Consider the following 14,090-nt stretch of genomic DNA (forward strand, 5'->3'; position numbering starts at 1 on the left):
GAAACATGGCTCTCCAACAACCAACTCATCCTAAACCCTAAAAAAAAAAAACAAAACTCCTACTCTTCCTCCCTAAAACAACTAACCACATCAATACCTCCTTCACTATCCAGTCACTCAATAAGACACCAATTGTAGCCGAATCAAGCTCAAAACTCCTTAGTATTACAATCGATGACCAACTAAAATTTGATCTCCACATAATTGTATCAGGAAAACCCGCCTTAAGTTAGGTCTACTATATAGAAATAACAAATTTCTAACTCAGGAAGCCAGGATAGCACTCACTCATGCCTATCTTCTTCCCTGCTTAACATGTTGCTCTCAAATTCTTACTAACCTCAACTCCTCTCTCGTTGCTAGACTTCAGACTACATATCACAAAGTAGCTAGATTTGCAACCCAGCAACCCTACAGATCTCACCACTGTCTCTCACTAAGATACTTAAACTGGCTCGAACTGCCAACTCCTCCTTCTCTCTCAGCTCCAAACCATACATTCCATCCTATATCAGCCATCTTTCTGTCCAGCCTTACACTCTATTATCTCCCACTATGCTCCTACAAGAAACCTCCATAGCTCTTCCCAACACCTTCTAAAAATCTACAAGCCCAAATCTAAAGCAGGACAAAATGTATATAGCTACCACGCCACTATTGAATGGAAGAAACTACCCCTCGAGATTCGAACACAGGCACACCCCAAACAGTTTAAGCTAACACTAAAGGAATATTTCAATAAGAAATGGATCTGCCAATGCTCAAACCCTCCTTGAAAACTTTCCATTCTCAACTTTTCCCAGTCAGTGTATTTCTCTCTGTAATACTCAAATAACTTCTGGTCAGATTTGAAAAAAAAAACAAAATTTCACACACCTGATTTTTGTATTTTATATTCCTTTCTACTTACATAATATACGTGCAACCTATTGTTAATCTGTATGAGTTTGCTGTATTCTACTTCTATAAAATCTGTATTAAGTACTTAATGTATATTTGTATGTACCGGAGCTTTTCTCTCTGGGCCTCTGCTGAAAATCAGTCAGACATTCCCGGTCAACAAATGTAAAATAAATAAAATAAAATAAATAAATAATCCAAAGAAGAGTATGAACCAAGGGGGAAGGAGGGTGTGATTGAATACTGCAACCTGGAAGAGAAGGACATCTATGGTTATGTTTAAATTTTATATAACTACTTTATGTCCTTCTATTCCCATGTTGCAGTATTCATAACATGAGGAGAATACCAAAGCTGATGAGTGAGAAAGTGGGGGTAGGAACACAAGGAGTCTCAATAAAGCCATGCAGAATTGCCCTAGCAAATCCTGCACTGGATCTAGAGGTGGAATCCAGCTGTTTTGTAAATGTATGAACAGAGGACAAAGTGACTGCTTCCAATGTAGAAGCAGTGTCCAGACCTTTAAAGAAGGCTCCAGAGAAAGCCACCACTCTAGTGGAGTGGGCCTTAACAGAGAAAGAAAGAGTTTTCTCCTGAGAGACATAGCAAAAAGAAATCTCCCTAGAGATCCAAGATGAAATAGTCTGTTGCTCGGAGTGGCGGCAGAGAAGTTCTGAGGATGGTATGTGCAGATGTCACATTTATGGCCGACATCACCTGTTCAGTGTCCAACGTCGCATGTACCTTGCAGTAGCTTAAGTCTTTGGTATACTGGCTGGACGTTCAGGTCACCTAGGTGGGGATCTCCCTCATGTTATGAATACTGCAACATGGGAATATTAGAACATTTTGATGTACACCTGTATCTTTAGATATGATATATGTGATGTGTTTTTGTTGCTTGTCATCACAGTGTAATTATATTGCACAGCAGTACAGCAGTGTATGCAGCATAGTTAAATGAGTATTTTTATTCATCTTAGGCCTGGAATGTCTTACCGCTCTCTCTGTGTCCGAGTCTTCTGTATGATAGTCTTCCTCACTGCTTGTGGCTGTTTCACCTGATTCGATTAGATAGTCATTGTGACTGTTTATGAATTCTCCTGAACTGTACGAGTTTAGTTCACAAGTGACTTCTGTTCTTCCATTGCAGTTTTTTGATTCTGCTGTATTTTTGATGAAAGGCAATCAAAAAAATGAAATTATATACAGAACAGTACTGGATTTGTAGTGCAGTTTCTTTTACTGTAATACATAAATTGTAAAGCATACATAAAATACAGTATACATGAACAGTATAGAAAAACTAACATATATAAACATAAACAGTAATGCGGCTAAAGAAGGTCAAACATTTATTTTCTTTCTCTCTGTTGGATATTCATATTTCAAAAATCTGATTGATTATACAGGGAATCTGCATACAAACATGCTAATCAACCTGTTTGTCTAAGTGGGTGAGGAACTCTATCATAAAGCTGACTGCTTTGTCAGCATCTGAGCTGATGGTGCCATAGGTGAATTTTGACATTTCATCATATAATTGTATGTCTGCTCAACTGAAGTATGTAAAAATATTTTTATTTTATTTATTATTGGTGCATGATCTGAAATAGTTATTGGGTGCATATCAAGACAGTCAGTTAACTGCACATGTTCCTGTGAAATGTAAATTCTGTCTAGTTTAGCCCAGTTTTTATATCTTGGGGAATAATATGCAAATTCACTCCAAACTCCTATTACTGAATTTACATGTTCCATGCCAAATATTTTCATACATGTCTTCAAAAATCTACCCTCCGTTGTTATATTTTCCCTTCTGGGCTCTCCAGACAAATCTTTACTGTTGCAAATCACATTACAGTCCTCACCAATAAGTTCCTTGGTAAAAACTGATTATTTCTCCCAGAATTTTCTTAAGTTCCATTACAGCAGTTTTAGGTGGAATTTAAATACATGCCAATATAATCCTCCTCCCTTGCCAGTAGCCTCTTAGCACTACAAATCTGACATTATTATATTTTTTATCCTCTTCTATCACTATTGGACCTCTTCTTGCAATTACTTTAAGTACTCCTCTTTTCCTTTGTTCCAGAAATTCAGCTGAATAACCATACTGAAAACCTGTCTTTATCAAATACACATGCTCAGTTCTTTCTAATTGGGTCTCCTGTAACATAACAATTTACACTCTACATTTTTAATATAGTTTACTACTCTTTCTTTTTTGTATTTATCTGTGAGACTATTGACATTTAAAGACATTAGAGAAATCAACATTGCATTAAAAAGGTATTCCCACCTTTTATGTATAACACCTTTTTTTGTTAAATGTCTAATTCCAGATTTTGTGTTGCATGCATACACTGTTTGACAGGTTGAACTTTTATACAGTTGTTTTTTGTCATATCCATTTGAGGCTGTGAAAGCCCTCAAAAAAAAAAAAACAAACAAGAAAAAAAAAACAATAAACAAAACACTCCCAATACCGCTCTCAAACCTGTTAACTTAATACTAACACACAAAACTATGTACATCTTTAAATACTGAAGTTTTATCCTCCTAATAGGAACAAAAATCCCAAACTGACAGCCACACTCACAGACTTGAGTTAATCTAAAAGAAAGGTTAAACATGCTAAGATGCATGGTGCAGCCAGTGCAGCTTGTGCTTTCACTAAGTGCTAATTGTTTTAACTTTTCTTTATAACTCTCCCAGCCAGGAAAACCCCTGAATGCCTTCAGAGAACATTATCTCCTAGCCAATTTCTCTTCTCTGTTTTTTATTTCGTCAGCCAATCACTCTCCCCAATACTGTAGCCAGTTTCTCCTTATCAGATTGTCTCATTGGAGACATGAAAACCAGGCAGGCAGTTTCTCTTTATTTGATTATTTCCATGGAAACATGAAGACCAACTACAGAATTGCTACTGACCATACATGTATTTGCTAGAAAAAAAAGCCTCATAATATTCAATATTCTTTTTCATTTACTTGCTTACTTTTAAAACTTGTTACTAAATCAATTTAAGGTCCTTAATCCAGTAATTTCCCCATGCACAAATGAGAAAAAGCACATTATTTTTTTCTTTTGTCATGCTCTTTTAACCTACATTTCTTAAAACTGAACAAGAAGAAAGAGAGAAGTAAGAAAGAAAAGAAAAAAGAACAGCAGCACCTGTTTACAACCCCCATTACAGTTAAAAATAGCTGAGAAATCTTTACTTTATACCATGCAGTGAAAACCATACACCACAAAAATGGTGTTAGTAAGAAAAAAATTATTTACTTGCAGTTAACTTTCTCCCTCCTCTTCCTCTCCCCAAAGCATTTTTGAATATTAATGACATGAAGTAGGGCATGTGCTTTAGAGTCCCGCACAAGCTGAAGAAATTTTGAAAAAGTCCAATATTTCCAGATTTTCTTGTTCTGTCATATTTCACACATATAATTATTGCATTGTACTCCTACATTACGTTACTGGTTTTATTACTGTTCATCTTCATTTCCCACATCCTGTCTTCATTTCTAACATACTGTTGGTTCTTCTAGTCAACTCTTGTGCTCCTTTTCTTCACTCCAATATTTTCCATTGAAACATTGGAAAAAGTTTCACAGGTACAGTCTTTCTGTGGTCTTTATTACCAAAAGAACAAGAAACATAATCTCATTCTGTTTCACATCACACTTTTTGTTGGACAAACTTTTGTATTTCCTCCTTAGCATGCACTTCTTCAAGAAATTATTTTGTCCCTCCAGGAAGAATACTTTGAAGTCAGTTGGGTACAGCAGTTTGAATCTCACACATGTCTTGACATTCCCTGAATAGTGGAATATATTTGCTTCTCTTCTGCCAGGTATACAATGAGTAATCATTCTCTACAAACACTCTTCTGTCTCCCACATTTAGTACTTTGTCCTTCTGCCACAGTTTTGTCAAAATCAACTCCTTATGCTGGTAGGATTGCATCTTTTACTATTAAACAGTGTAAGAAACTTCTCTGTGTGGAAGATTTTCAGTCCATATATTTCTAGTTAAGCACTGTATATTAATCAGATCAGACAATAGTAGTAGAAGTAGCGAACTTAAACTCATCTTACGTCAGAACAAAACAAAAAGTAATAATAGAAAATATATAGGATTTTCGACTGGAAACAGACTGCCTGCCTTGCTTGGATTACTTTCGAATACTTAGTAATGCTGTGCAATTATATATTTTCTATTATTATTTTTTGTTTTGTTTTGACTTAAAAGACGAGTTTAAGTTCGCTACTTACTACTATTGTCTGATCTGATTAATATACAGTGATTAAGTAGAAATATATAGACTGAAAATCTTCCACACAGAGAAGTTTCTTACACTGTTTTGTTTTTGGACCCACTACACTTTAGTGGGTTTTTTTGAGACTTCGGGGTTACCACAGAGATTACATCTTTTACTATTAAAGATCTAGTTTGCTTTCTCATAGCCAGATTTGGACCATACACACAACATGAACTAACAACTCCTGCTGTGGAATACCAGTCGAGTTGCATATTTGTGCTTTCATAAAATTAATGCAGTCTGTTCCTTCCAGCTTCTCTGGTATAGCTGAAAATCTTAGGTTTTCCCTGTGTTCTCTGTCCTCTAATTCTGTTATTTTTTGAAACCTCTCTTTCTGAGCAGACTCATATTCAGCCAGTCTTATCTTCATTTCAGCCTCTGATTTTTGCAGCTTTATCACCTCGTCTGAATATTTGTTTGCGTCTTCCATTTTTTTCCAGCCTTTTGCTGTTTGTTTTGATATACTCCATCAGTGTTTAATTTATTTTAACCAGTTCTCTGTGCAGTTGTCTTATGTCTTTCTGTAGGTTACTGGAATTCATGTCTGGAGGTTGCATTGCTTTTTGCTGAACAGCTGCAGAACTTTTCCCAGTCACTGTTTCTTCCTCACTTTTTGTAGCTGATTTTTTCCAGGTCCTCTGTATTTCTTTTTTCCTGGCATCCAGACAGTACACTTACTAGCCAGTTACTGAAATTTACCCATAAACACACATCTGCTGACCTTCTCTGCTAAGTTTCTTTTTTTTTTTTCACTATAATGAGAGCTAGAATTAAACTGTTACTCAATGTGCAGCCATCTTGGAAGTCCATTTCCTATGCCATTATTGATCGTTTCCATTATAATACTTTCCATAGATTTGCATATGAGACTAGTGAGAACTTATGGGTCTGTAGATGGCCCACCTTTGTGCAGAGGGATGAATGTTGCTCTTCTCCATTCATGAAGCACAAAGCACATTTGAACTCTACAGTTAAATGGAAATTCCAGAGGGATGGTAGGTCATGTTTCATGTTATTTAGGAGGCATCCTGGGATATTGTCTAGGCCCACTGATGCAGTCTTCTTGGACTTAGAGAGAGCATTAAGGATCTGATGTTCTTCGTGTTTCACTGTTGCAGTCATCACATTTGGATTATCTGCCTGCAGGTAGCCCTCAGCCAGCCTGAATACCAGAGTCTTCGGATTCCTACGTCAGATGCTGTCTCTTCTTCCATGATGCCAGGTCATCAGGGGTGTAAAACATGCAGCTGATGCCATTACATCAGTCTTTCTTGCCGTGCGGTGCCCAAAGCAGAAGCAGTTTGCAAGTGCTGGTCGGCCAACTCCTGAAATTTTATTTTTCAAGTTTGAGATCTGAAGTCTTCAAAAAAAGATAAGTACCCCATTGGGGATCCTTTTTCTTGCTCCAACCGATGTCAGTAAAAGTTAACAATTGCCTCACCTGTGGAAAGCAAATACCTCATAGAGATTTTCATTCATACTGCATCCCCTATTTAGACCCAGGCCACGACGTCCCTCACTGTTGGTTTTGTGCCTTGTTCAACCCCCAAATTATTCATCGTCGGGCTATCTTTGCAACAAATTATTTTCGTACTCGGTCTCAGTACTCAAAAATAGCTTTGTTAAGCCATCCGACTACCGATCTTCTGAAAAAACATAAGGATAAAGACAGAAACAGACAGCATAGGTCCAAAACTGCCAACAATGCTTCCGTTAAGCAAGTCGTCAGTCCACTGGTACTCAGTGAGGTGCTTTCGCAGCCCCTGATACCCGCTACTTCAGATTCGCAGGCCTCTATTGAGACCCATTCGGAGACTGGTATGCCGCGAGATGCTTCTCGGTTATGGAACCTGCGGATGTCTCTACCTTGGATGGTTCCAGAGCCGCTGAGCAGGCACCAGTTTCTGAGGGTGTATTCAGGCCTACAGACTTGCATTTTAAACCAACGCCATCATCTTCATCCAGGCCTAAAACATGTACTACTCCTAGAAAACCGATGTCCAAACCGCAGGCTCAGGCCCATATGCCTAAAAAATAAATGCTTAGAATGGCTGAAGACCTTATTATCGTAATTAGGGGAAGGCAGCCTTCCCCCTCTAAGAGACCTAGAACTGATTTTCCTTCTGATTCTTCTGATCAGGAATCTCATATTTCTGTTCCTTCTGATTACCAGGATTTGCCCTTATCTACCTATGAGGATTTTGATGCAGAGGATTTCATTCCCTCTGCTTTCCCTCCAGAAGAGTTTTCTTTTGGTGAAACACTGCACACTCTTAGAGAGCATTTCTGCTGGGAAAGCCAGGATTACTCTGACTCCAAAAAGAGGCTTAGGGAATTCTTACTCCTTCCTCAACACAGGCCTTTAGCTATCCCTCCTGTTCTGCACATTGTAGATGATGCTTTCTTGGAATCTAGCCTTTCCCCAGACACTTTTCTTCCAGCTCCCAGAAAACCTGACAGGTATTACAGAGTACCTGACTCTCACAAGTTCCTCTTTAAGAATCCTACTGCAGATTCAGAGACCATTTCCCAAGGACCAAAAGGCATTATGGCTACTGTTGCCAAAAATCATACCCCTTCTGATAGAGATTCTAGAGCCTTAGACAGATGGGGTAAGAAGGTATACACTTCTGCTACTTTGGCCATTAGGGCTTTAAATTGCCAGTTTCATATGTTAAAGTATCAGCAGCATATTATGGGACTACTTAAACAGAAAATGATGTTGATTCCTGACTGTGCTGAACACAAAGAATTACAAGATTTAATGCATTCTGCAGAACATGTTGGTAAACATACTTTGCAATGTGGTTTTGATGCTTTAGAAGCATCTTGCAGGGCTGCTGTCACTGGGTCTGTACTTAGAAGGCATGCTTGGCTTAAAGAGCAAAACTTGCCAGATCATGTTAAAGCTAAATTACTGGATGCTCCCTTAAACCAAGACCGCCTTTTTGGCAGCAAAGCAGAAGAAGTCCTCAAAAAGATGGAGGAAAAAGCTAAATCTATGCAAACTGTAAAAAATTTCCTACAAGTACAGCCTCCCAGATTTAGTAGGCATTGGCCTTCAAAGAACTGGTCCTTTCCAATCTCTTCCAGGCCTTCTCAGTCCAAACCCAGAAACAGCAGACCACCTAGGTTACAGTCTCACACTGCGCACAGGCCTAAGCAATGGGGGGCTCCCACTTCCAAAGCAGGGAGTAGTAAACCACCCCCCTATGGAAAAATGGCACAATGACTTAACCTTAACCCTTCCAAGCCCTGCTCAACTGCCTCCTCCCTTAGGAGGAGAGCTTGCCCTGCATGCAAAAAACTGGGAACTCATTACCCAGGAAATATGGGTTTTGAACATAGTTTCCCAAGGCTACAGATTCCACTTCCACACACTACCAACCACAAACGGTTGGCCAGACCTACCCCCAAATCATTGGGCGGAGGACTGGGTCCATATCACTACATCGACAAGTCATAACATCGACATTCAGTACTCAGACAGGAAATCACCGACAGATTAAATAACCGAAATCCCACTTCACCGACATTCACAAGTTCGACAACGAAGCAGTCACTAAGTAAATGCCCCTAACCACTGCACAAAACTCCTACACATACTAAACCGGGTCTACTTCAACACACTACACTACATAGCATGCACACTAGCCCTGACCCAAACCCTAACCCTAAGGTCCGACACTATCGCACACTTCACCTACCTGCACCCTAACCCTAACTCACTTATCCACCCCTAGCCCAAGCTCCGACACTAACGCACACTTCACCTACCTGCACCCTAACCCTAACTCACTTACCCACCCGTAGCCCAAGCTCCGACACTAACGCACACTTCACCTACCTGCACCCTAACCCTAACTCACTTACCCACCCCTAGCCCAAGCTCCGACACTAACGCACACTTCACCTACCTGCACCCTAACCCTAACTCACTTACCTGACCACTCCTACCTCCGTCACTGTCGCACACTTACCGGATCGCGATCACACATTACCCTAGTCGGTCTTTCCGCTGTCGGGTTGTCGAACTTCTGAATGTCGGTGAAGTGGGATTTTGGTTTTTTAATCTGTCGGTGATTTCGTGTCGGTGTACTGCATGTCGATGTTATGACTTGTCGATGTAGTCATATGGACCCGGAGGACCAGCAGCAGGTTCTCTCTCTTCTAAGTATCAGGGCTATTCAAACTGTCTCAGCAAAACAAAGGGAACAAGGTTTTTATTCAAGACTTTTCCTGGTACCCAGCAAAGACAGCTCCTGGCGTCCTATCCTGGACCTTTCTATTCTAAACACCTTTCTGGTAATCCCAAAATTCAAAATGCTAACACTTCAACAGCTTCTTCCTATGCTAGGCAAAGATGCCTGGCTGGCAACCTTAGACTTAAAGGAAGCTTACCTGCACATTGCAATAAGGGAATCTTGCAGAAAATACCTACACTTCAGGGCAGGCTCCATGCACTATCAGTTCTCTGCACTTCCCTTTGACTTATCTACTGCACCCCAGGGTATTCACAAAGTGTCTAGCTCCAGCCATTGCATTTTGCAGGCAGGGAAATATTCAGATATACCCATACTTGGATGGCTAGGACTTGCTATTACAACATCTGGCATTTGTAAAGAAACTTTTAACTTCACTGGGGCACACCATAAATGAAAAGAAATTGCACCTAGTACCCTGCCAACAGATTGTATTCCTGGGAGCAAGCTTGAACACAACTTCCCAGATGGCTTTCCTCACTCCGGAGAAACAAGTTTATTTGACAGCCTACTTCAAAGTATTGGCCACAAAACCCCAGCTATCTGCAAGGAAAATTCTGCAAGCCCTGGGGTTCATGGACTCTTGTATTCTACTAATTCCATATGCAAGGTTGCATATGAGGAAACTACAGTGGTATCTAAAAAGCCTATGGTGTCAACATTCTCAGGACCTGGAATCAATGACTCCTATCATTCCTTGTATAAAGACAGAGTTCCATTGGTGGGCAGAGGCCTGCTACCACAACAAGGGGCTCCCTTTCACTCTACCCCTTTCCGCCCAAACCCTAACAACAGATGCATCAGACTATGCATGGGGGCTCACTTGGCAGGGCAGTGCATTCAGGGCAAATGGACCTGCATATCAATCAAGAAGAAATGTTAGCTATACAGAATTCCCTGACAGCCTTCAAAGACCGCATTCTTCCAGGACAACTATTGGTAAAGACAGACAACACCACAGTTATGTGGTACATAAACAAGCATGGGGGAACCCACTCGTACCCTCTCTGCAGACTAGCCATGGCTCTGTGGAACACAGCCTTGAGCTACCAAGTGCACATACAAGCTCAATTCCTGCCTGGCAAGCTAAAGTCACTGGCAGATGATTTAAGCAGAAATCTCATGGACCCACACAAATGGAAACTAGAACCAAAAATATTCATTCTCTTGAGGAACAAATGGGGGACTCCAGAGGTAGACCTGTTTGTCTCACCTCAGAATGACCAATTGGACAAATTCTGCAGAAGGACTCCCCACAGTCAAGCTTGGAAAGTGGATGCCCTGTCCTTTACCTGGGAAAGCCTCTCAGTTTATGCCTTTCCCCCTCTGCCTCTCCTCTCAAAGGTTCTGCTAAAGATCAAACAGGACAAGCCAAGGATAATAACGATTGCACCAGACTGGCCACGCCAGCACTGGTACCCCCTCTTGCGCAGTATGACACTGCTGGAACCATGGCACCTGCCTCAGACCCCTTCCCTGCTGTTCCAGCAGGCGGGCCAGATTCTGCACCCTCAGCTTTAAACCCTGAACCTTGCAGCCTGGCTAATTCCTTGAGCTCTCCAATAGCATGCCTCAGTAAGCAGATGCTAGATGTAATTCTGGAGGCAAGGAGGCCTAGTACAACAAAATCCTATGCTGAAAAGTGGAAAAGATACTGTTCCTGGAGCCAGACTCAGGGGATGGACACAACGGAGCCCAGCTTACCTCATATTCTTCAGTACTTAACAGAAATGCTCCACAAGGGCCTATCCTTCTCATCAGTTAAAATTAATGCCTCTGCCATTTCAGCACATTACAGTACCGAGCCACCTCTCTTCTCTCACCCCCCGCTAAAACAATTCCTTAGAGGGGCCAAAAATTTAAGACCCCCCAGGAGAGCCCCCACTCCAACCTGGGATCTTAACTTTGTATTTAAAAAGCTCATTCCCCCTCCCCCTTTGAGCCAGCTGCAACAGCAGAGTTGAAATTCCTTTCTTGGAAAACAGCCTTCCTTCTAGCCATCACTTCAGCAAGAAGAGTGTCCGAATTACAGGCCCTCATGGCAGTGGAACCCTTCATTATCTTCCATGCAGACAGGGTTTCCTTCAGGACCAATCCTTCCTTTATGCCCAAGGTGGTGTCTAGTGTGGCCCTGAATCAGTCCATTCATTTGCCTACTTTTTTCCCTAATTCACAAAACAAAGGAGAACATATATTGCACTCTCTGGACGTGCACAGACAACTTAGATTTTATTTGGACAGGATTAAGCCTCTCCGAAAATCTGAACAGCTGCTAGTTGGCTTTGCTGCAGGGGCTGAGGGGAAGGCCATTTCAAAGCAAGCCATTTCCAAATGGCTAGCCCATTGCATTCATTTCTGCTGCAAGCACCATGGAAAACCTACCCCACAAGGGATAAGATCACATTCCACCAGGGCTGCATCTACCTCTACCTCTGCAGCCTTTCTCAGAGGCGTCTCTACCAGGGACATCCTAGAAGCTGCTACCTGGAGCTCTGTACGTACCTTCACCAAGCATTACCACATGCCTATTTTTTCTAAATCCAGAGCCAGTTTTGCCACTGCAGTCTTGCAGGGCTTAATAGCTGGCCCTAATGCTCTCTGACTTCCTCCTCCCTTCCTTAGCTTTGGGAATCAACCCAAATGTGATGACTGCAACAGTGAAACATGAAGAACATAGTTCAGTTGTGTACACTTACCATAAATGTAGATGTTCGAGTGTATTCACTGTTGCAGTCCTGGTTACCCTCCTTCCAGCCCCCTGGCTTCTCTTGGCTCTACCTTTCTTTCTTGTTGGTATATTTAAGTTTTCTGGTGTATTTGCTTTTTGATGGAGGTGTACCATAACATATAATTGCTTCCCATTGTGGGGGGCACCTGATATCTGGGGCAAGAAAAACTGATGTAATGATATCGGCTGCATGTTTTATACCCCTGACAACCTGACGTCATGGAAGAAGAGACAGCATCCGACATAGGACTCTGAAGACTCTGGTATTCAGGCTGGCTGAGGGCTACCTGCAGGCAGATAACCCAAATGTGATGACTGCAACAGTGAATACACTTGAACATCTACATTTTTGGTAAGTGTACACAACTGTACTTTCTCCAGATAAAAGATACATTGTGGTTGTCTTTGGCCTGGAACACCAAATTTACATCAAATTTGGCTTTGGTAGATTTTATTTGTCCTCTGACTTGCTTGTTTAGTTTAATGAGAGTGGTTTTATCCTGCTGAGTTCTGTGCCTCCTAATTATTGCCATGATTTTCTTCCTTCTGTTATACAGTCTATTGATGATGTGATTCCACCAGAGTAGCTTGTTTTTTGAGTTAGTTCTGTATTTCTTCCTGGTAGGTACAGCTGCATTTGTGGAAGCTTGAAATTTTGCCAGGTTATCACTTAATAATAGGAAGTTAGCCTTAGAGTAGCTCCTGCATATTCCAGGTTTAGCTGGGGTTCTAAGTTGTATTTTTACTCCAAAGGAGACCATTTTGTGGTCTGATCTTACTGGGGAAGACATTACACTGGGGGGTGTGCAGCACTCTCCCATATTAGTGAGGACCAGATCCAGTATGGTTGCAATCCTTGTTGATGCATTGACAATCTGATCCAAGGAGTTTGTGTTTACAAACACAAAGCCTTCTATAGCTGTATCAAGAACCTCCATGGCAATACCCAGATTTGCTCTGAGATACTGCACAATGGTACCTCCTATACTCAGCCAACAGATATTGCCAACATACTGGCCGACAGATTCAGTGCTAACTTTACCCCTCTCTCCCCTCCTAAAGGACCAATAACAATACTGGAAGAATGCCAGGCACCCAGCATTACTGCAGCACAGGTTAAAGCTGCATTGGCCAAGGCCAAGAATACAGCTTCCATAGGACCCGGTAATATCCCTGGCTATGTTTTACATGAACTACAAAGTGAACTGGCACCACATCTGTGTGGCCTTTTCAGTCACAGCCTCACCTCAGGCTTTGTCCCTAGTGAATGGTGCACTACTACAGTCATCCCTCTTCATAAAGAGGGAGCGACTACAGACCCTGGGAGTTATCTTCCTATTAGCCTGATGAGTCTGATATGTAAAGCTATGGAGCGCATCATCACGGACCTGATGAACAAAGATATAGGAAATTTGCAAACTCTAGACCCCACACAATTTGGCTTTGTGAAAGGGAGATTATGCCTGCTCAACCTGGCTGACTTCTTTGAGTCAGTCACCAGGGCTGTGGATAAAGGTAAGGCAGTGCACACAGCCTACCTCGATCTGGCCAAGGCCTTTGATACCATTACCCACTTGGGAATTGTTGATAAACTCACCAAATTAGGCATCAACCCCTATATCGCTAGGTGGGTTGCAAATTGGCTCACAGATAGAACACACAGTGTGAAAGTAGCAGACTCCAAGTCAGACTGCCGACCAGTCATGAGTGGAGTCCCACAGGGATTGGTTCTGGTTCCTCTCCTATTTGGCATCTACTTCTCAGAAATGCAGGCCAACACAAAGGGACTCTGGCTGACCAAGTTCACAGATGACTGCAAGCTGGGAACCATTATTAACTCCTCAAGTGATGCAGACATCCTACAGAAAGGCCTTAC

The 14,090-nt window shown here is 41.5% G+C and overlaps 1 protein-coding gene across 3 annotated transcripts in view; it reads right to left on the reverse strand.

Moving 5' to 3' along the window:
* Positions 1-14,090, reverse strand: part of LOC122809662 (RNA-binding Raly-like protein) — a 904,169-nt gene that overhangs the window by 117,639 nt on the left and 772,440 nt on the right. For all 3 annotated transcript variants that reach the window (XM_044081323.1, XM_044081321.1, XM_044081322.1), the window contains exon 6: positions 1,900-2,066. In XM_044081323.1, the coding sequence (XP_043937258.1) occupies positions 1,900-2,066 (167 nt within the window). The remainder of the gene's footprint in view (positions 1-1,899; positions 2,067-14,090) is intronic.

The sequence above is a fragment of the Protopterus annectens genome, chromosome 8.part0 (assembly GCF_019279795.1).
Source record: "Protopterus annectens isolate FY-2018-M chromosome 8.part0, PAN1.0, whole genome shotgun sequence".
In the NCBI taxonomy this organism is placed as follows: domain Eukaryota; kingdom Metazoa; phylum Chordata; order Ceratodontiformes; family Protopteridae; genus Protopterus; species Protopterus annectens.